Genomic DNA, 24,526 nt, shown 5'->3' on the forward strand with positions numbered 1-24,526 from the left:
TTGTTCTATGTTATTCTTTCAGAGTGCTTACCCTTGTTCTATTAACACATTCTGCTTTCTTACATTGATGTCACTATCAGCACCTCCTTTAGTCTATACCACTACCATTAACACTCCCTTTGTCATTTCATCCATGACATCTTTATCAATCTCTCCTTAGCCCCCACCTATTGCTGGCCTTCTTTCTAGTTTCACCTGCTCCACCCCCTTAAACAGTATAAATTTCATCACATTTCTACCTCTCTTTAGCTTTGAAGGGTCACAGACTCAAAATGTTAACTGTTTTTCTCCCTGCAGATGCTGTCAGACTTGAGATTTTCCAGTATTTTGTTTTTATTTCAGATTTCTAGGATCCGCAGTATTTTGCTTTTACAGAGAATTTAATTGATGGGCAACCAAGTAGCTCAAAGTCACACTTGGGACTGCACAGATGTGTTCCACAAAGTGGTCACCCAATCTGCATTTGGTATCCCCAATGTAACGCAGCCTAAGTTGTGAACAACGAACTAAGATGTTATAGTAAATTGAAAGAAGTATTAATAAATTGCTGTTTCAACTGGAAGGAATGTTTTGAGACCTGGATCATGGGATATAAAAGGGCAAACATTCCATCTGCAGCACTGGCCGGTGTGTATAGCTTAACAATGGAAATTATGGGAGTTTCAGCAATGCACACATACTGATTACTGCCATTTCTCACAATTGAAAAGAAAATTACACTACAGATCAACAAAACTTTATTTAAGGTACATAGTACAATTTTCTTTTGTGGTCACTTGTCTCTTACAGCATGAGAAACAAAAGTTACAACTAAACTTTCTGCCTCAAGTACACTGGTAATTGCATTAAAATTTTTTGCAAACTTGAGATAGTTAGCATGTACATGTTTACACTGTATCCACATGCACTCTGATACCACACTATTATTGGTTATTTCCCCTTCCAAACTTCAGTTGTGTTTCAAACTTTTTGAGTACTATAAGAATTGGGTGAGGTAATGGTTATGGAGATGAAAGAATTTTTTTCTCAGAGGGTCATGAATCTTTGGAACACTTTCCCTGGAGAGCAGTGGAGACAAATTTTAAGGCAGAGGTAGATAGATTATTGACTAACAAGGGAGTCAAAGGTTATCGGGGATAGATGGAATATGGAGTTGAGGCCACAATCAGATCTTGTTGAATGGTGGAGCAGACTCAAAAGGCCGAATGGCCTACTCCTGTTCCTAATTTATATGTTTTTATGTTTGTCAGTGGTGGTGATGGGAGGCAATTTGGGACAAATTAAAAGAACCACAACACATTTAATACCATATAAAAATATACTGGCTACAATATAATTTTTCCTATAGCACATTAATTCCAATATGCTGGTACACACTGCAAATGCTTCTTGGTTTTGTTTTTGAGTAAAGAAAACTGCTTTACCTATGTACCTCATCCAAGTGTAATCAGATAGGAAATGACCATTCATTACATTTTCAAAATTAAAATCATCTTAGAAATATAAAAAGCTTGGAAAAATACACAATGTATGTAATTCTCCGATATGGTCCCATTGTAGATAATTTGTTTGTGGAAGGAACTCAGTAAAGAGCATTTTGTCAATGTAAGAGCAGACAAAAAATTACTAACTAAAATCTTAAAGCTTTAAGAGTAGGCAGAGAAAGAATACCAGTGTAAAAGGGGTCTCCAGTAGGCACATCATTTACAGGGAACACTGGTAATTCATTTTTCTATTACAAGTTAACTCAAAATACTGTGCTAACCTGGAAAGCACTGTGCCAGTTTTCCAAAATATTCAGATATTTTAAACATTGATAAAATGCTTTGTGAAATGTTATATAGTTGGCTCAGAATGACTGGATGGAACGACTGGGTAATAACTTTCTAGAAAACAGAAGCAACCTTAGAGACAATTTTCAAAGATGAAACTGTAAAGTATGGATAATTAACTACTTAAATGCTGTAAAATGCTAACCACAAATTTGCAATATTTAGAATATATAAATAGTGCAATTTGAAGAAGCACAAGGAGGTACATGCAGCTGCTTTTTAATAATTTTTCTTCAGTCAAAAACCAATAACTATAAAAATCACATCACTAGTTTATTTCCTTAACATCTGACCCCATCCTTGGAGCAGGAGCCAAATGCCCCTTTCCTTGAAATGCAAACATCACCAAAGCAAAAACATTCAATATTTTTTTGTAGAACAGTTAATACTTGTTTCAGCACATGTCCAACCTAGTGCAAGAGACTGATACAATGAGTGAATCTCAAAATAAAAATGCAGGGTTTGGGAATGTTCTGCAAGGCAATATTCAGTTTTCCAATTAAGCTCTCAACAGCCTTTGGTTCCCATATTTTGGTTTTTCGTGTTTGAAACATTGATAGTAGTAAGCAGGTGCATGGTATAAATGCTTCATATTAGGCCACTATAACTTGTAACATCGGTAGTAAGATGGTTCTGCAGCTGGAAATGTAATAAAAAGTTTTAATTTATCCAAGTACAATAATGAACAGCATTCCAGAGAGTCTGTTATCAGAATGAAATGGTCTTCCTTTTCTCACTCCAAGGAGGTGCTAAGGCATCCCTGCAGTAGTCTGATGAAGCAGTTTTTAAGTATATATTTTTAAATCACTTTATTTTTTTTAGTTTTGGTTCTTGTGCATAATCAGTGGGTTCTGAACCACCCTCAGACAATTTTCTTTTCTTTTTTTTAATTGCTTTGTCACTGTGGTAATCACTGTCTTCCCTCCCATGGATTTCAGAGTCTGCATTTAATTCCACAGTACTCCGCTTTCTCTTTTTGGATTTCTTACTGTCTAAAATTATTTCAGCATTTCCCATTCCATCTTTATGATGACTCTCGTCTGAAATCTCATAGCTCTCAGCCTCTTCAGCTGTCCCTTCTCCAATACATTTTTCAGCTTTCTGCTTTTTCTTTCTCTTCTTTCTTACGATATCATCTTGTTCTTCACTATTCTTTTCCAGCGGTTCTTCAGAATCCACACCATATGTTGCCTGCAAACTGGAATTTAATGCAACAAATCATTTCAGTATACACCAAATAAATCAATAAGAGAACATTTTTAGTTTTTGATCATAACTCAGTCACATGACAATAAGTAAACTTATCCATGTTTTTGAGCTCTCATTGGCTTTGTTCCATGGCTAGCCTGGGGCCCAGGCATGTGTTCAATATTCTAGAATTAAATAGCAGGCCTGGATACATCAACAATAATAGTTTCCATATGGTTAAACTGGTAACCAAATGAGCCAATAACAAACTCTATAGCATAATAGATTGAGTCTATTTTTAATCTTGGGTTATGAACTTGCTAGCATTCTGTTAAGAATCTTTTCTGCTCAGTTTATAACTTGCATTGTCCATATCCAAATCCTTCAGAATGCAACTTTTTCCACTGGCAATGAAATACATAAATTTGTTTCTTATTAAATTCATTCTCTGGAGGCATGACGTGCATTTATTGCCCCTCCTGATATGTACTGAGAAAGTAGGGGAGGTGGCATTGCTTCTCAAACGACTGAGTTAATAGCTCAGTGGTGGGAAAGCTTTTAGAAATAATAATTTGGGATAAAATTATCATTTGGAAAAGGGTGGACTGATTAAGGAAATCCAACATGGATTTGTTACAAGCAAAAATCATGTTTAACTAATTTGATTGAGTTTTTCTGATGAGGTAACAGAGGGTTGATGAGGGTAATGCGCTTGATGTGCTGTGCATGGACTTCCAAAAGGCATTTGATAAAGTGCCACAAAGAGCCTTGTCAGTTTATAGTTGAGTTAATAGTTGGTATAATTTCAGAGGGCAGTTAAGAGTCAACAACACAGGTGTGGATCATTAGTAAATCAATTGGGCTTTTATAACTACAACAGCTTCATGGTCACTGTTACTGATACGCTTTCAAAACAAAAGAACCAAATCACAACTGAATTAAAATTCTCAAACTATGATGGGATTTGAATTGGTGCTTCCTAATTAATAGTCCAGTGGTATAACCAATATAATAGCACAACCAACACCCTACCACCCACCCCCCTGCTTATCAGTGTACCTCAGAGCCATTAACGGTGCAATTTATACTTAACTTCAATTTCTATATTAATAACTTGAATGAAGGGACAGAGTGAAGCCAAATTAGCTGATGGTATAAAGATTGGTGGGAAAGCAATGTGTGGAAGATACAGTCTGCGAAAGGTTACAGGTAGGTTAAGCAAGTAGGCAAAAATTTGGCAGATGGAGTATCATGTGGGAAGTGAGGTTCTACATTCTGGTAGGAAGGCCAAAAAAGCAAAGTATCATATAAACGGAGAGAGACTACAGAATGCGGCAGCACAGAGGATGTGGATGTCCTTGTACACAAAATCCAAAAGGTTGGCTCTTTAAAGAGTAGATACTTCAGGTGTAGACATTCCCACGAGTGGGGGGGAAGGTAGGAGAAACAAGCCAGAGCTCCCTGGATGACAAAAGAGAAAAAGAATAAGATAGAGCAGAAAAGGGGTGCGTATGGCTCATGTCAGGTTGATAACACAAGTGAAAACCAAGCTAAATATAGAAAGTTAAAGAGTAAGTGGAAAAAAAATCAAGACTAACAAATAGAGACTGGCAGCAAACGTAAAAGGGAATCCAAAAGTCTTCTGTAGGCTTATAAACTAGTAAATGGGCGGTAAAAGCATGGCTGATTAGGGATCAAAAAGGGGACTTACACATGGAGGCAGAGGGGCATGGTTGAGGTACTAAATCAGTACTTTGCATCTACCTATACCAAGGAAGAAGTTGCTTCCCAGGTCATAGTGAAAGAGGAGGTAGTTCAAACACTGGATGAGCTAAAAGTTAATGAAGAGGCGATATTAGAAATGGTGGCTGTATTTAAAAATTAATAAGCCATCAGGACCAGATCGGATGTATCGGAGGATACGGAGGGAAGCAAGGATGAAAATTTTGCAGGCACTGGCCAAAATTTTCCAATCTTCCTCAGATATAGGGATGGTTCCAGAGGGCTGATGAATTGCAAGCATTATACCCTTTCTTGAACAAGGGTATAAAGTTAAACCCAGCAACTATAGGTCAGTCAGTTTAAGCTCAGTGGTGGGAAAGCTTTTAGAAATAATAATTTGGGATAAAATTATCATTTGGAAAAGGGTGGATTAAGGAAATCCAACATGGATTTGTTACGAGCAAAAATCATGTTTAACTAATTTGATTGAGTTTTTCTGATGAGGTAACAGAGGGTTGATATGGGTAACGCGCTTGATGTGCTGTGCATGGACTTCCAAAAGGCATTTGATAAAGTGCCACAAAGAGACTTGTCAGCAAAGTTGAAGCCCTTGGAATAAAAGAGACAGTGCAGTATGGATATGAAGTTGGCTGAGTGACAGGAAAAGGAATAGTGGTGAATGTTGTTTTTTCAACTGGTGGAAGATAATATAGTGAGGTTTCCAAGCGGTTGGCATTAGGACCCTGCTTTTCTTGATCTGTATCAATATCCTAGACTTGGATGTGTAGGACACAAACCTTGGAAGTATTGTGAATTGTAAGGAGGATAGTGATAAACTTCATGAGGACATAGACCAGTTGGTGGAATGGGCGGAAACTTGACAAATGAATAGTTTGCTCATTAGAACATGGAGAGAGAATATAAAATAAAGGGCAGAAGCAGAGAGACCTGAGGGTATATGTGCACAAGCATTAAAGATGGCAGGACAAGTTGAGAAAGCAGTTAATATAGAAAATGGAATTCTGGTCTTTATAAATAGTGGCATAGAATATAAAAACAAGGAAGTTTGGGTGAACCATGAAAAATTCTGGTTTGGCCTCAACTGGAGTACTGTGTCCAATTCTGGGCACTGGGCAGCTCACTTTAGGAAGGATGTGACAGTATTTGAGACAGTGAAGAACAGATTTACAAGGATGAAGTCTCTCATCCCCAGAACCAGTTAAATTGATACATTGGTGAAGCTGGAGCTGTTCCTCCTTATCGAAGAGAAGGTTGTGGGGAGATTAGATAGAGGGGTTCAAAATCATTAGTGGTCGGGATAGAGTAGATAAGGGGAAACAGTTCCCATTGGGAAGGTTCAAGAACCAGAGGATACTGTTACAAGATGACTGACAAAAGAGCCAGAGTTGACAGAAGGAAAAAAGGTTTTATGCGGCAAGTGATCAGGATCTGGAATGCACTGCCCGAGTGTGTGACGGTGGCAGATTCAATATTGGCTTTCAAAAGAAAATTGGATAATTGTTTGCAGTGAGAAAAATTGCAGAGCTATGGAGAAAAGGCTGAGAGTGGGACTAGCTGAGCTACTCTTACAGAGAACTGACAAGACACAACAGGCTGAATGACCTCTTTCCGTGATGTACTATTCTATGATTCTAGGCACAGCAAGTAATTAGGAAGGCAAATGGAATGTTAGCCTTTATTGCAAGGGGATGTGTTAAAAGTAGGGATGCCTTGCTCCAACTGTACAAGGCATTTGTGAAAAACACCTGAAGTACCATGCACACTTTTGGTCTCCTTACTTAATGAGAGATAACTTGCACTGGAGGCAGTACAAGGAAGGCTCATGAAATTGAATCCTGGGATGAAGAGGTTGTTTGATAAATTGAGCAGGTTAAGCCTATTCTCATTGGAGTTTAGAAGAATGAAAGGTGATCTTATTGATTTGGTACATAAGCTTCTGACGGGGCTTGACCGGACACATGCAGAGTGGACGTTTCCTCTCACAGGGGAATCTAGAACTTGGGACATAATTTCAGAACAAGGCATCGCTGATCTGAGGAAGAGATGAGGTGGAATTCCTTCGCCGAGGGTCATGAATCTTCGGAATTTTCTTTCCTAGAGAACTGTGGAGGCTGTGTCACTGAATATACTAAAAGTTGAGACAGACAGGAAGGGAGTCCATGGTTATGGGGAACAGGCAGGAAAATGAAGATGAAGCCAAGATCATTGACTATAATTTTATTGAATGGCAGAGCAGTTTTGAGGGACTGTACGGCTTACTCAACAACCTATATAATGTAGTGCCTTTTATATAACAAAACATCCCAAGGCACTTCTTAGAAGTATTATTAACAACATATGACAATAAGCCACATAAGGAGAAATTAGGTAAGATGACTAAATGCTTGGTCAAAGAGGTATGTTTTAAGAAGTGTCCTAAAGGAGGAATGCAAGATAGAGGGGCGTAGACTGGGAATTCTGGAGCTTGCGATCCAGGCAACTGAAGACGCAGCCGCCAAAGGTGGGGAAATTATGATTGGGAATGCACAAGAGGCCAAAATTAGAGGGGTGCAGGTATCTCAAAGAATTATGGGATTGGAGGAGATTACAGATCGAGGCAGAGTGAGGCAATGGGGGAATTTGAAAACAATGACGAGAATTTTAAAATCAAGACACTACTTAGTTGGGAGCCAATGTAGACCAGCGAGCAGAGAGGTGATAAGGGAACAGGGCTTGCCGCGAGTTAAGACAGAGGCAAGGTTTTGGATGACATCAAGATTATGGAGGGCAGAATGTGGGAGACTAAGCAGAAATGCATTGGGTTAGTCGAGTCTACTCCTGTCCCTGTTTATGTTCTTACTCTTGTCATATGATTTTTAATGGGCAAGAAATTCAGACTACGAGAACAAAATATCACCTAACATACTATTTCAATACAATTGTGATCAGGTAATGTCAAAGATAGCCCTCTTTTTCAAGAGCAGTAAACATAGAAACTAGGAGGAGTAGGCCATTCGACCCTTCGAGCCTGCTCTGCCATTCATTATGATCATGACTGATCATTCAACTCAATAGCCTGTTCCCGCTTTCTCCCCATATCCTTTGATTCCATTCGCCCCAAGAGGTATATCTAATTCCTTCTCAAAAACATCCAATGTTTTGGCCTCAATTACTTTCTATGGTAGCGAATTCCACAGGCTCACCACTCTCTGGGTGAAGAAATTTTCTCCTCATCTCAGTCCTAAATGGTCTATCCTATATCCTCAGACTGTGACCCCTGGTTCTGGACTCCCCACCATTGGGAACATCCTTCCTGCATCTACCCTGTCTAGTCCTGTTAGAACTTTATAGGTTTCTATGTGATCCCCCCCTCATTCTTCTGAACTCCAGCGAATATAATCTTAACCGACTCAACCTCTCCTCATTTGTCAATCCCGCCATCCCAGGAATCAGTTGGGTAAACCTTCACTGCACTGCCTCTATAGCAAGAACATCCCTCCTCAGATAAGGAGACGAAAACCGCACACAATATTCCAGGTGTGGTCTCACCAAGGCCTTGTATAATTGCAGCAAGACATCCCTGCTCTTGTACTCTAATCCTCTGGCTATGAAGGCCAACATATCATTTGCCTTCGTTACCGCCTGCTGCACCTGCATGCTTACATTCAGCGACTGGTGTACGAGGACATCCAGGTCTCGTTGTACATTCTCCTCTCTCAATTTATAGCCATTCAGATAATAATCTGCCTTCCTGTTTTGGCTACCAAAGTGAGTAACCTCACATTTATCCACATTATACTGCATCTGCCATGCATTTGCCCACTCACTCAGCTTGTCCACACTGAAGCATATCTGTATCCTCGTCACAGCTCACCCTCCTACCCAGCTTTGTGTCATCTGCAAATTTGGAGATATTACATTTCGCTCCCTCATCTAAATCATTAATATATATTGTGAATAGCTGGGGTCCCAGCACCGATCCCTGCGGTACCCCACTGGTCACTGCCTGCCATTCAGAAAAAGACCCGTTTATTCCTACTCTTTGTTCCGGTCTGCCAATCAGTTTTCTATCCATCTCAATATACTACCCCCAATCCCAAGAGCTTTAATTTTACACGCTAATTTCTTATGCGGGACTTTGTCGAAAGCCTTCCGAAAGTCCAAATAAGCCACATCCATTGTGAGCCCCCTCATCAACACTACTAGTTACATCCTCAAAAAATTCCAGTAAATTTGTCAAGCATGATTTCCGTTTTGTAAATCCATGTTGACTCTGTCCGATTCTGCCACTTTTTCCCAAATGCTCAGCTATTAAATCCATTATAATGGACTCTAGAATTTTCCCCACTACCGACATCAGGCTGACTGGTCTATAATTCCAAGATAAAAACAAAAAACTGATGCTGGAAATCCAAAACAAAAACAGAATTACCTGGAAAACTCAGCAGGTCTGGCAGCATCGGCGGAGAAGAACTCCGCCAATGCTGCCAGACCTGCTGAGTTTTTCCAGGTAATTCTGTTTTGGTCTATAATTCCGTTTTCTCTCTACCTCCCTTTTTAAATAGTGGGGTTACATTAGCTACCCTCCAATCTGTAGGAATAGCTCCAGAGTCTATAGAATCTCAGAAGATAACCACCAATGCAAATCCATTATTTCTAGGGCCACTTCCTTAAGTACTCTGGGATGTAGATTATCAGGCCCTGGGGATTTATCAGCCTTCAATCCCATCAATTTCCCTACTACTACTGATTTCTTTCAATTCATCCATCTCATTAAACCGTGTTCCCCAACATTTCTGGTATGTTATTTTGTCCTCCTTTGTGAAGAACCAAAGTGTGCCATTTCTTTGTCCCCCAGTATAACTTCCCCTGTTTCTGATTGTAAGGGACCTACATTTGTCTTCATCAACCTTTTTCTCTTCGCATACTTATATAAAATTTTAGTCAGTTTTTATGTTCCCCGCAAGCTTACTCTCGTACTCCATTTTCCCCTTCTTAATCAATCCCTTAGTCCTCCTTTGCTGAATTCTAAACTGCTCCCAGTCCTCACATCTGTTGTTTTTTTAGGTCAATTTGTATGCCTCTTCCTTGGATCTAATACTATCTCTAATTTCCCTTGTAAGCCATGCTTTGGCCACCTTTCCTGTTTTACTTTTGCGCCAGACAGGAATAAACATTGTTGCAGTTCACCCATAAACTCTTTGAATGTTTGCCATTGCCTATCCACTGTCATCCCTTTAAGTAACGTTTCCCAATCCATCATAGCCAACTCGCGCCTCATGCCATCATAGTTTCCTTTATTAAGATTCAGGACCTTAGTCTCAGAATCAACTACGTCACTCTCCAGCTTGATGAAGAATTCTATCATATTATGGTTGCTCATCCCCAAGGGGCCTCGCACAACTAAATTGCCAATTATTCCTTTCTCATTATGGCCTGTTCTCTAGTTGGTTCTTCAATGTATTGGTCCAGAAAACCATCCCGTATACACTCCAGGAATCCCTCCTCTACGGTATTGTTACTAATTTGATTTGCCCAATCTACATGCAGATTAAAGTCACCCATAATTGCAGATGTTTCTTTACTGCATGCCTCTCTAATTTCCTGTTTAATGCCATTCCCAACATCACCGCTACAGTTTGGGGGTCTATATACAACCCCACTAATGTTTTTTGCCCCTTAGTGTTTCTCAGCTCTACCAATACAGATTCCATATCGTCGGAGCTAATATCTTTCCTCACTCTGCAACTCCACGGCCTTTTCCTTTTTGTCTGTCCTTCCTAAATATGGAATACCCCTGGATGTTCAGTTCCCATCCATGGTCACCCTGCAGCCATATCTCCGTAATCCCGAATATAACATTCCTGTTTACATCTATTTGTGCGGTTAATTCATCTGCTTTATTGAGAATGCTCCTCGCGTTAAGGCACAAAGCCTTAAGGCTTGTCTTTTTAACATTACTTGTAATGTTTCCACTATTTTTCAGGAAGGCCCTGTTTGATTCTTGCCCTTGATTTCTCTGCCTATCACTTTTCTTATTCCCCTTTCTGTCTTTTGTTCTTGTCCTTGATTCCCCCACTCTGACTCCTTGCATAGGTTCCCACCCCCCTGCCATTTTAGTTTAAACCTTCCCCAACCACTCTAGAAAATATCCCCCCTAGGACATTAGTCCTAGTCCTGCACAGGTGTAACCTGTCCAGTTTGTAGTGGTCCCACCTCCCCCTGGACCGGTCCCTAATATTTATCATCCTTTGTTAAATTGGTAACAGATGGGTGTATGGAGGGAAAAAAAAGCTTGTTCAGTATAATATCAAAATTATTTTGGAAGGGTATCATTCCATATCATCTGAGGTGTACTGACAAATCACTTCATGATAAACAGCATATCACTTAGTCTTACACCTACAGAATGGTAATTTCAAAATGAATCAAGATACTAGCAACTGAACTGCATACTGTAAAAAAAAAAGGAAGACAGAAATTGATCTTTAAAAGCTTATATAGAATATACAATGAAGATTAATTTAACTGAATGGTCAATCATTCAATGTCATCTTGGTCTAATTCTCAGCTTTTTGGAAAAACTTATAGGTTATTACAGAACTACCTGTTTTTTTTTGCAACAATCCCTAGTCCTAGTGTACAATATTAACCAATAAAAGTAAAAATTTTCTAACGTAACCTTCTCTGATTAGTTATATGTGGTGGACATTGTGGCTAACTATAAACTCATCAAGATGACTGCAATATTATAACACAGCTGACATAAATGATCCCATGAGTTCTTCCCACAGTCCTGGTCAATATTATCTGTCGACCAAAATCACTTAAAACGGATCTCATTGCACTTTGAGAGATCTTGCAAGTTGGTTGCCTCCATTTCATACAATGCAAAAGTGCCTACACTTTAAAAGCACTTCATTGACTGTGAAGCACTTTGGGACATCTTATGGCCATGAAAGACCCTATCTAAATGCAGCATCTTTTATTTCATGCCACAGTCATTCTATTCACCTTAACAAGCTAAAACTGATCAAGGTGTCAACCTGTCAAAATTCTTCCATTATTACTATGTCAGATTATCTTCTGGTGTAGATGGGCAATAAATGTGGGCCTAGCCAGTGATGCCTACATTCCATAAATAATTCTTAAAAAGCCGACAGCTAAATCATCTACATATCCCTATAGTATCCAAGCTAACAAAGTGCTTTAAAAACAGAAAACGATAGAAATACTTTGTAGATCGGGGACCATTTGCTGGAGCGAAATAGTAAATAACAATTGAAAAGAAATACCTTCACCAGACCCATCTTTTATAAGTTGAACTGGCAGAATCATTACCAACACCTCTGGAAAAAATAGGGTCAGAGGTAATGATTTGAAATTGTTGAACTTAATGTTGAGCCCAAAAAGCTGCAAAGTGCCTATTAGGAAGACAAGTGCCATTCTTTGAAGTTAGGTTAACTTTTATTGGAACAGTGTAGGAGGCAGAGAATAGAGAGATAGATTCGAATTTTCAACCTTCCTATGGTCCATCGCCGACTGTTCCCTTCCTCTCCTCAGCTTCTGTCTCCATTTCTGGAGATAAACTATCAACTAATATAGTAATCCACAATAAGCCCAGGAATCCTGAGCAGAATTATGTATGCCCACTAGCAGCAGGCATGATGGGTGGAGTGAGCGGACAATATGGCGTGATCAGTTTCACAATGGTGAGAAGGCAGGTCACAATTGTCCACTCAGCCCGCCAACAGCGGGCCGGGTTTCCTGCCATCGGTCGTCAGGAAACTCATTGTAAAACATCAGCACATTAATCGGGCCACCCCTCCAGGATCTTCCACCCCAACTGGATCGTCCGTCCACGTCTGCAGGAAGGTATGCCAACATGTTTCACAACAGAGGCGACGTGCACTTTGGATGAACTGCAGGTGAGTGCACAGCAATGTTCTGCAGAGCTCGCCAGGGTGGCCCGCTGCTTTGCAGGCTTCGGGGGTGGGGGGGGGGGGGGGGGTGTTGGAATTAAGTGCCGCCCTGCCTCGGAGGCGACTTGTGAGGGCGAGGGGGAGGCAAGTGCAGCCTTGCTGTTGAGGTGACAGGTGGGGGGGATGGTGGGCAAGGGCAGCCCTGCCGTTGAATATAGCGCACAAGCATTCGGGTGGGAGCGGTAGGGTGGGTGCGGGAAGTAGCCACGCATCCAGGACAAATCTCTGGCCATCCATGTGGTGACCAGCACTTTCCAGGAAGCATTAAGGGGCCATCGCACTTAACCAGGGCAGGTTCTTACTACACCTATGCCAACCATGTGTTTCTCTCATCCTACAGGAGGACGACATGAGGATCATGGAGCCTGGTGAACTAGCTATATGCCTACTGGCCTACAGCGTACAAAGACAATGGAGGAGAGAGCAACTGAGGTTCCTGGCTGCGCAGAGGCAGGAACAGCAACCTCAAGAAGGGGTGGCTGGGGCTCCCACGCACGCTACCCAACAGCCACAGTGAGCCATCGCTGGTCGATGCCTAGTGACACCCAGGGTCTACAGGTGCTGCCTGTTATTGTTACAGATGACTGAGAACCGGTGTTGTCAAAGACTGCGAATGTCTAGGGAACTGATTGCTCACATCTGCCAGTTACTGCAGGATTGGCGCCACGGGGACATGGAGGGCATCCACTGCCAGTGGTTGTGAAAGTGACCGTCATGCTCAATTTATATGCCAGTGGCACCTTTCAGGGCCCCACAGGTGACCTCTGTGGGATCGCTCAAGCCTCCACCCACAAATGCATCCATGAGGTCATGGCTGACATCTTTGTGAGGGCACACAGGTTTGTGCATTTCTCCCGGGACCAGGACAGCCAGGGTACAAGAGCAACTGGATTCGCCCAGATCTCAGGTTTCCCACAGGTGCAGGGTGCGATTGACTGCACTCATGTGGTGCTCAGATCTCCATCACAACACACAGTGGTCTACATCAACCAGAAGGGATCCATTCACTGTATGTGCTGCAGGTGCAAGGAGTGTGTGTGATGTCTATATCCTCAATCGATCACAGATCCCTGGAGTCTTCCAGGGTTCACAGAAGCTGCAGGGATGGCTCCTCGGGGACAAGGGCTACCTGCAAAGGCAGTGGCTGATGACACCCATGCGACAGCCTCAGACTGTAGCAGAGCATCTGTATAATGAGGCTCATGCTGCAGCTCGCAACTTGGTGAAGCAGACCATCGGAATGTTGAAGATGAGGTTCCGGTGCCTGGACCGGTCTGGTGGGGCCCTGCAATACAGTCCGCAGAGGGTATCACGCATCGTCGACATCTGTTGCACCCATTACAACCTGGCGCTCCAACGGGGAGACGAGCTGGCTGAAGAGGAGCTGCATGTCTCCTCCAATGAGGACACCGCCAATGGGGATGAGGCTCAGGAGTCCTTGGAGGCGATGACAATAGGAATGAGGCCTTCACACTGGCCAGACGAGGCAGGGGCGCTCAGAAGGCTCCCATCGCTGCTAGATTTGTGGAGGATGATGACGACATGCAGTGAGGTGACCCCATAGTTCCTCACATCGCATTTGTGAATGTTTGACTCCAGTCTGAGAACGCTCCTGTCATGGAGATGCAGTGGAGGCCCTAATAGTCACTTGATTGCAGGAGGACGACGACGACATTCATTTAGGACACTCCATAAATCTTCTCTCAGCCTCTGAGAATATCTGAATCCTGTCATGCTGAGGGCAGCTCACTTGTGCTCCGAGATCAGGGTCATATCATAGAGATGGAATCATTAAACTTTAGAAGCATCCGATGCTTTGTCCACCTTCAGCAGCTTAGCCTTTCAGGAGCAGCATCAGTGGCAACAGATAGTTGGAGCCAGACCCACCTTAAAAGGTACTGAGAGCACATTGAGAGAATGAGAACACTCTGTGGCGCCTGCCCACTACATTCTGGCAGCAATAACTAGCACCGCCGAGATGCAGGCATCAGTATTGTTTCCAGGGAGGCCGGACCATCACTCTGGTGTGAAGGCTGCACAGAGCACAGGGAAGAGGCCCTGGAATGAGACAACTGCCTTTACCTTGCGCAGAAAGGTTTCATATCAGAGTGAAAGAACACTGCTTATCAGAACAAGGAGCCATAGGCAGGGAGACATTCTTGGCAGTTTATTGCCAATAGTGAACAGTATGTATAAGTGATCAACACCCGTGTCCAGGCTGTGTAACTAATTCTTCTTAACTGTCCTAACCCTGCGCTACGTCTTGGTGCTCCCCAAACACCAACAGCAGAGGTGGAGGCAGCCTGCTGACTGTGAGGCCGTGTGTGTGTTGACTTTGGCAGGCGTCTTCTGGAGGGCTGAGACTTGGAGGGCTCCAGCCTACCCCTAGGGTCCTGCTGTGTGGCAGTGGCACCCTCCTCGGCCTGTGGAGCTAGAGCTGCTGAGGTCACAGGAAGAGGGGGGTGGGATGGGCCGGACACTCTTGGAGTCACCTGGATGGATGGGCCCGGAGTGTGCATCTGCAGATCCACCTCCTTATGGGTGCCCAGGGGCTCCCAAGCTGACACCTTGAGGAGCAGGGGTAGATGGAGTGAGATCAACTGCCCGGCCCCCATCTTGCGTACATACTATTGGGGGCCAACTATGGCATCAATGATGGAGTTAAGCCAGCGCAGCAGTGCAGGAGCGAAATCCTGGACCAGGGTCGCAACGGCAGCCGCCATCCTACCAGTGTTGACTTCAGTGCATTGGCATGCCTGCACTGTCACCTCAGGCTGAAGGCCTCCATCGTGTCTTGCAATCTGAGTGCAGCGGACATCCCTTCTAGATGTCCTCAAGCTTGCCTTTGCAGCTCCAGCAACTGTGACGTGACCGAGTCTGGAGGTTCTTCACCTGACTTGGACTCCGCAGTCCTTCAGGTGCTGGATACCAGCGGCTTGGGAAGTCCCTCCCGCCACCTGCAGTGGATTAGACAGTGTGATGTACTCACCAGGTTGGGATCCCGAAGCTACTCTAAAGCTAGGTCCCACCGAGGTGTGTGTCTCTGCATTGGTGGAGGGTGAGGGTGAGCGCTGTGACGGGACTTCAGGGAGGGTGCCTCCAGATTGCTCTTGAGGTTTCTTTGGGGCTTGATTGGAGGCCTTGGGTCACGGACTCTGTCGGCTGTTTGGCAGATATGCCTACTAAAGCAGGAGAGATCATTAGTGCATGGCAGTGGCCTGTGAAAGAGGACACATCACTCACAGCATGGTTGTCTGATGGATGTTGCACTGCTGGATCCTCACTTGGAAGGGCAGCGCCAAACTCACTGTCAGCAAAGGACCAGTCCAGAGCCTCGCCGGCCAGCTGGATGGCTCTGCTTTCAAAGTTCCTGAGGGCCTCGAATTCAGGCATTCCTCCGCCGGTCTGCAACCTCTCTATCTTGTTGAGTGTCAGTTTGTCCTACATGGATAGAGATGGATAAAGTGTAAGTAGGACGCCTACTGGGCCAGATGATAAATGTGCCTGGCCTGTGCGGGTGGCGAGTGATCCCATGGACGGGATGAGGACAATGACGGTAAGTGTGAGAGAGTGAATAGTGATGTCCTATGAACTGGCAGTGAGTGAGGGCCCTGCGGATGTGCACCGGGTTTGTGAATGTGCCATTGAGAGTTAAAGAGAGTGACTTACCCTGGTGGAACAGAGGGCATCATTCATCCTCTTCCAGCACTGGGTGGCTGTCCTCTTCTGAAGGGCGTTGGCGCTGAACACTGCTGCCACCGCCTCCCAAGGCGGATTGGTCACGTTGCTGCCCATTCTGCGGCCAAAGCAGGGGTACAGGACATCCCGGCAGGCCTCCACAGCATCCAGCAGTCGCTCAAGGGACATGTTATTAAAACCAGGGGGCCACAGTCTTCTTACCTTTGAGGGCTATGTCTGCAACTGTGGTGAGCCGAAAGCAATGAGCTCTATGCTTGCGGGTGGCCTTTAAACATGGCGCCTGGCATGATGCAATGGTGGGGTGATGGCGGGTGGGCATATGAGGAGCCCGCCCGCCATGGAAACGGCGCGTTTCTTCGGAGTACATAAATAATGAGGCTTGCTCGGGATGATATGGCATGAAAGTTCACCATTTTCAAATGCGGGCAGCATGCCCGTTTTACCTGCTCACTACTGCATTAAAATTTGGGAAAATTTTGCCCCCAGGTTACTTTGCCTGTCCTCCCACTCACCACACGATCTACAAAGACTCTACTCCATTCCCCCAATTTCTCTGACGTGTTGTACTGATGATGTCAGCTTCCAAACCAGTGCTTCCACTATGTTTTCCTCTCTCCTCCAGAGGATTCCACTCCACTCTGGTTGGTGGAGCCCTCAATAGTGTCAGTTCCTTTTCATGCACTTCTGCTTTTACCTCTTCCCTTGCTTCTCAGAACCACAATAAGGTTCTTTTGGATTTCACCTCCCAACCAGTCAGCCCTCACATTCAATGGATCATCCTCCACCATCTCCAGTGTGATGTCACAACCAGTTCAAAGGGATCATCCCCTTTGTGACACCCTGGTCCACTCCTCAGTCACACCAACATTGCCTCTCTTCGCTTCCCTTCCCACGGAAGTACAGAAAGTGCAACATCTGCACTTTTGCTTCCTCCCTTAAGGATCCCCAAACACTCCTTCCAGGTGAAATTGTGATTAACTTGTTCTTCTCAATTTAGTGCACTGCATTGACTGCCCAGTATGCAGTTTTCTCTACATTGGGGTGACTGCTTTGCAGAACAGTTCTGTTCGGTCTGTAAGTATAGTCCTGAGCTTCAGGCTGCCTGTCAATTGAATTCTCCACCCCACTCCCAACTTTAAGCCCTGACTTGGCCAGCTATGTTGTTCTATTAAAGCTTAATGCAAACTTCAGCAACAGTACCTCATCTTTCAATTAGGCACTTTACAGCCTTCTGGAATCAACAATGAGATGAACAATTTCAGATCATAATCTCTGCTCTTGATTTTTTTGGATGACAGCTGTTGGTGATTATTTCCATTTACATTCTCTCTAGATCCATCTTTTGTTTCTTTTCTCATCCTATGACCACTTCCTTTTGCTTTGCATTATAATTTCAATTCTCCTGCCTTCCAACCTATAACGGACCTTCCCTGTTATTCTCCATTTCCCTGCCTCTGTATTTGCTTATAATCTGTTACATTTCCAACTGTTTCCAGTTTTGAAAAAAGGTAATCAACCTGAAATGTCAACTTTGCTTCTCTCTCTCTACAAATAATGCCTGACCTGCTGAGAATTTCTGGCATTTTCTATTCTTTCAGGTTTCCAGCTCTTGCAGTATTTTGCTTCTCATCAGCAAAGTGGCAACTGCTTTTGAATCCAAGTAACTTAGTGTGCGCAATGTTCTAACTGCCTTAAGAAGCTATTACAACATTGAACATAAATCCAAATAGAACTGACAGATATGCATGTGCCTTGTGGAGTGCAAATTACCACACAAGGCACAAATTAATTTTATTGACTTATATTTTTTATGCATTTATCAAATTTTGGATTTTGCATTCACACTGGCTATATATAAAGCTATGGGGTAGGTGAAATTATAATAATCCTTAACAGCAGTTGTATGGGAAGGTTGAAATTAAATGGCAAAAGAAACGACAAGAATACCTATTCTCTCTTCTTAATGACCAAACGAAATTGCAGAAAGCTGTGACTTTGAAAAGTGAAAATTTTATCAGGTCATTAATTATGGTGAAAAGGAGACATTCTCCCTGTTACAAGGTCCTATGTGTCAAATCTGATCAGCATTGAAAACACTGTCAAAAATTAATCTCAGCAGTATTAGCATACTCCCATTCAATACTCATACAATATTTAATCACTAATTAAGTGTAATTACCAGTACCTTTTACTCAACCGTCCTCGAATGCATAATACACCAGCAACATCAGCATCCAGTTGCAGAACTTTAAACTTCAGGCTATCTCCCACATTTACTGCAAAACCTGGCCAAGTTCCATTTGCTTGATGTGGCTTGGGTATTGAAGCATTGAAACACCCATGTACCAGGCAACCAAGATGACTTGGAGCAACTTTATTCACAATACCCTGAAAAAGTTCAGTACACAATGTGATTAACCTTTTGTCTTCGTGCATTTAAAATCATTGGTGAAAAAAATCAGTAAAGTATCAACTTGTGATGTTATGTCCCTTTTTAAAAGGTGCTAGCTGGCACTCACTGTATAATTAACAGTTTGGTAGTGCTTGTGACAGCCTGTGGACCAGATTATCCTCCCCTCTTGGCTGAAGATGGTGGTAGCTCCTTGAAAAAATAAAAAGCTATATCTACCTTAGAGCAAATCATTTTGTTTTAACTTTTTAAAACTTTAAGACAAGCACATTCAGATTTACAAACTGAACAAAAGTCATCTTCAGCCCCCATTACAAATTCTGCACCCTCACTAGCGACTCCATTCCCCCTCCCCAGCAACTCTCTCAAGCTGAAAAATGCTGTCAACAATCTTGGCATCCTTTTCAACCCCAAGCTTCTGATCCTATGCATTTGCCACCACAAATACCACCTTCTGGCATTTCCATAACATTGCCAGCCTCCCTGCCTGTCTCAGTCCTTCTGCAGCTGAAACTCTCATCCTTATTTTTGTCACCTCTAGACTTGACTATTCCAATCTTATGAAATCTGTATTCCATCAAAAGCTGTGCTATTTTCAGGTTAAGTCCCTATCCTGAAAAATCAGCAAGCCATAAAAATAATGCACATGATACAAGCCTGCCTTTTCCAAACAAACATTCTCTTTTACTCCACTGCAATTTTAAGCAACTTCTTTCCACCTTAAAAACGTTTTCTAGTTACATTCCAAAGTAGAAAGGAAGGCAGCAGACAAAGTTCCATATTTTTGCCTATGCTCTTAAACCAGCCACTAGGAAGTGAGTGAGATTAACAGAGCATTTGCCTCACACTTCGGTTCCTTTTAGATGAATAGGAGCTATTGAACTAATTACAAGTCAAAATACAGTCGGAAATCTCCTCTCTCTGGTTCAGAATCTTGGTGGACAAATATGCTGATCCACCAAACTGCAATCAAAATATTACAATACGCGTTTGATCAATGAGAAAAGCCCATTTGTCAAACAGCCACTGCTTTTAATGTACCAGATGCATGGTTATCCATTCTACTCAATGACTTCATCTCCTGATGGAGATAAATAATTTGAGCGATACAACTTCAAAATGATTATTCCACCTTAAACCTGCAGGCAGTTAAGCAAAAAAGCCTGGGTTTTCATTCTTGTATTATCTAATCCCAATAGGTCTCATTCTACAAATCATATTCCTTTACTCAGTACAGGACTGAAGCATCCTAAAAATCTTCAATCCTTCCAACAACCTTGTCTACTACTTGTGATCCTACGATACTTGTCTGACACACTAACATAGTTCTTTAACCAACATCTTTTTAGTATTAACTAATTTTGATGGCAGTCTATTCTTAAAACCTACTTTCTTGACAATATCTGGGCTCGCTCAAGCTTAAAATTTCAAGTGTTGTTCTCAAGAAATCCCCTGGTTCTAAACCAGAGATTTCTTTTAAAAATCTATACTACCTTAGTCTTTCTGCTTTGTCACTGCATGCAACTTATTCCCTTCTCAAGTTTTTCTTTCCCATCCCAATGAAACAACTTACCACCAGCTTCTGTCCAGTTTTAGGCCTGAAGATAACAAAGTCTGCTTCAATGTTGAGATGTATATACCCTTGGTCGTCATAGATGTCGCCTAATTCACCAATTAATCTGACTTTATTGTAAGCAATTGGGACACCCTGCAAACTAACAAACAGGTTGAGGTTATACAATCATTCCAACAGAACCTGGCATGAAAAAACTTAATACACAATTAATTAAATAACTGCAATGAGTGATTAGAAGCTAAATTGTAAAAAAAACTCATTTAAAATCTCAATCTGAACAAAAGTAGGCGTTTTATCCAAGTGGAAACTTCTGGAAATATTTTTTCCTGATTATTACTATATCATAAAATCATAAGGAGATGAGTGAAGGTGCAGCATACGTGATGGATTTTAAAGCTTAAACTCTCCAATTCCAACAATTACAAAACGTGCAGCCGAGACTAAAATTGCAAGCATGAAAGGCTAGCTTACAATGGACTCCACAAACGATGTAACTCCCAGTCTCAAAGTGATGTTTTCTCTCAGCTTACCCAAGAGAATCAGTTTCACCAATTTTGGCCGGATTGTCAAACACATCTTCTGGAACAAAAGAGCAGCATTGATGGGATCTGTGGAAGTAACCACAGGTCAGGATGTTGTGTCCAATTGAACAGCTTCTTTTCCAGAAAAAGATTTATTTTGTTCCTCCATTCTTCCTGAGAGCAAAGTACTGATTCCCAAAAATCAGTAGGCCTATGTTACTTCACCCAAGTGACCACTCATCATAAGGTGAGACAAAGAGCAGCTGCAAACTATGTACTATGAATGGCGTTAACAGGCTGATCTGTCATCTACATACTGGCCTTCTTCAGCATTTTTCCTATCCTGGTTACATGTGCTGGGCCAACTGTAACAACCCTTCTATTTGTTGCTGAAAGCAGTTAATTCAATACAGACTGGGAATCACACCTGGATCTTCTGTTTGATACAGTTTAATACTAAACCGGGTGGTGCCTTTATTCATTAAGCCACATCTAATTAAAAGTTGATGTGAATTATACAGTGAATAGTAGAACCATAGGTTTCCTTACAGGCAATCATTTCATTAAGGGTTCCAGATGAGATCAGAAACCACAAAATTGAAACTCATGATTTTGAATAATTATCTGAATCCAAGATAAAATTACTGCCTTTTAATTAACTTCATATATCTAATTATAACATATGCAGCACAGATTGCATGGGCAATTTCATGGCACTTTGGGTTTTTTCCCAGCTGCAGATATCCATGTGATGTCTACACCAAAAGGAAATCAAAATGTGAATCATTTATTTTTCCAACTGGAAAATCAACAGTTGATTTCCAAAATGTTAGAGAGAAAGAAAGAGTTTATATTTATCTAGTGCCTTCAAAGATCTCAAGATGAGTCCTTCAATCAGTGGAGTACTTTTGAATTGGAGCCACCGTCGTAATACAGGAAATGCATCAGCCAATTTGTGCACAAGGTCCCACTTTCAGCAATGAGATGAATGACCACATAATTTGCTTCAGTGATATTGGCTGTGGAATAAGTGTTGTTTTCTTCAAAAAGCACTGTAAGTTTTTACACATTAGATATGGCAGCCAGGACCTCCTTTGAATGGCTTATCTGAAGGCCTGCACCTCCCTCAGTGCTCTGGCAGTGTCAGCTAAATTATGTGACTTGACAAGGTCAGCTTGGAAAGGATATTTCCTCTTGTGGGTGAGTCCAGACCTAGGGAGGCACTGTTGTAAAATTAGGGGTCACCTTTTGGGGCAGAGATAAGGAGAATTTTTTTCTTTGAGGTTTGTATGACTTTGGAACACTGCCTCAGAAGGCGGTGGAGATGGGGTAATTGAACATTTTTAAGGCAGAGGTAGATGGATTCTTGTTAGGTAAGGGAATCAAAGGTTATTGGGAGTAGATAGAAACGTGGAATTTGAAACACAAGATTAGCCATGATCTTATTAAATGGCAGAACAGGCTTGAGGGGCCAATGGTCTACTTCTGTTCCTATTTCTTATGTGTCTTATGTAAGTCTATGGAATGGGGCCTGAACCCACAACCTTGCAATTCAGAGGCCAGAGTGCTACGATTAAAGCAAAGCTGACAACAAACAAAAATCAAATTAAGTATAATCTGCCCAGTTTTCACTCTATTGGGCTACATCATCTGAATAATCTCACGGTTGTAATATGGAATTAATTCATACATTTGATGTATCCTCCACATTTTTTTTATATATGGGATATGTGCATTGCTGGCAAGGCCAGCATTTGTTGCCTACCCAATTGCCCTAGAGGTCAACTCCTGCACATATTTCCTGTAGCTCCTCCAAGACTGGGTGTTAGATTCAATATTAGCAAATTAGACAACTAGATATTGAGCGGTTCTTTAAAAAATTGTAAACTCCAAGCTCACTGTTTAACAGATTTAAAACATACAATCAATGTTGGATTTCACCACCCCCACAAATGAATTCTACACCCAGCGTGTTTGTCGTGGAGTGAGTTTTGGGATCCAGGACTGAAAAGCTACTACCAGAAAAGTCAGTAATACCACAAATGCTCCACCACCCCTACTAACCCCATACCTCAACTCTCCCACTACCCCCACTCCCCCTCCCCATCTCATTCTCACTCTCCCCTCCACCCTGTACTAACCCCCCCCCCCACCCGCTTACAATCCCCTCCCATACCCGCTTGCCCCCTCATTTACAACCCCCTCCCCCACCCACTTACACCCTCCCCCCTCCCCCCACACCTCCCATACATCTTTACCCTACCCCCCCTCCTTCACACCCTACGGCCTTACCCTAACCCACTCCCTTACCCTCACCCCACCCCCTCTCGCCTCCCTCTCCCTCCCATCCCCCCCTCCCTCATCCCTCTTCGCCCCCTCCCCTCACCCTCTCCCCTTCCACACCCTCTCTTCGCCCCCTCCCCCTCTCCTCAGCCCCCTCCCCCCACCCACTCCTTGCCCTCCCACTGGCCCCCTCCCCCTCACGTCCCCCTCACCCTCTGCCCTCTCCTCCCTCCCCATCTCCTCCCCCTCACCTCGCTCCTCGCCCCCTCCTCCCCCTCGCGCTCCCCATCGCCCTCTCCTCACCCCCTCCTCCCCCTCGCCCTCACCTTGTGCCCCCCTCCTCCCCCTCGCCCTCTCTTCCCCCCTTGCCCTCTCTTCGCCCCCCTCCTCCGCTCTCCTAGCTCCCCTCCTCCCCCATGCCCTCTCTTCGCGCCCCCTCCCCGCTCGCCCTCTCCTCGCTCCCTCCTCCCCACTCGCTCTCTCCTCGCCCCCGCTTCCCCCTCTCCTCGCCCTCTCCTCACCCCAATCCTCCCCCTTGCCCTCTCCTCACTCCCCCCGCCTCCCCCATCGTCCCCCCCACCTCGCCCCCCTCCTCTTCCCTCATCCTCTCCTCGCCCCCTCCTCCCCACTCACCCTCTCCTCGCACCCCTCCCCTATTCTCCCCCCTCGCCCTCCCTCCTCGCCCCTTGCCCTCTCCTCGCCCTCCTCCTCCACCCTCTTCCTCTCCTCGCCCCTCTCCTCCCCTTGTCCTCCGCCCTCTTCTCGCCCCCCCTCCTCGCCCTCTCCTCATCCCCCTCCTCCCCTCGCCCCCTACACCCTCTCCTAGCACCCCCCTCCTCCCCCTCACCCTCTCCTCACCCCCCTCCTCCCACCTCGCCCTCTCGTCGCCCTCTCCTCCCCCCTCGCCCTCTCCTCGCTCCCCCTCTCCCTCGCCCCCCTCCCCCTCTCCTCACCCCCCCCGCCCTTGCCCTCTCCTCACCCCACCTCATTCCCTCCTCCCCTCATCCCCTTCCTCCCCCTATGCCCTCTCCTCGCACCCCCTCCTCCCCCCTCGCCCTCTCGTCACCCCCACTCCTCCCCCTCACCCTCTCCTCGCCCCCCCTTCTCCCTCGCCCCCCCCCTCCCCCTCGGCCACCCCTCCTCCCCCCTCGCACCCTTCTCCCCCCTCGCCCTCTCTTCGCCCCCTCCCCCCACTCTCCTCCCTCCTCACCTCACCCTCTCCTCCCCCCTCGCCCCCCTATTCCCCCTCCTCCCCCTCGCCCTCTCCTCGGCCCCTCCTCCTCCACCTCACCTCGCCCCCCCCCCACCCTCTC

General features: G+C 44.1%; 1 protein-coding gene across 2 annotated transcripts in view; it reads right to left on the reverse strand.

The window, feature by feature from the left end:
• Positions 1 to 720: 720 nt before the first annotated feature.
• polr1f (RNA polymerase I subunit F) overlaps positions 721 to 24,526 on the reverse strand; it is a 29,551-nt gene continuing 5,745 nt past the window's right edge. The window contains exons 2-5 of one of the 2 annotated variants that reach the window (XM_041183091.1): positions 20,940 to 21,017; positions 20,407 to 20,548; positions 18,609 to 18,811; positions 721 to 3,030 (exon numbers count right to left, since the gene is read on the reverse strand). In XM_041183091.1, the coding sequence (XP_041039025.1) occupies positions 2,637 to 3,030; positions 18,609 to 18,811; positions 20,407 to 20,548; positions 20,940 to 21,017 (817 nt within the window). In that variant the 3' untranslated portion in view covers positions 721 to 2,636. The remainder of the gene's footprint in view (positions 3,031 to 18,608; positions 18,812 to 20,406; positions 20,549 to 20,939; positions 21,018 to 24,526) is intronic. The other variant, XM_041183093.1, reaches the window with a different exon arrangement.

This window comes from Carcharodon carcharias, chromosome 3, assembly GCF_017639515.1.
Source record: "Carcharodon carcharias isolate sCarCar2 chromosome 3, sCarCar2.pri, whole genome shotgun sequence".
NCBI classification, from domain to species: Eukaryota; Metazoa; Chordata; class Chondrichthyes; order Lamniformes; family Lamnidae; genus Carcharodon; species Carcharodon carcharias.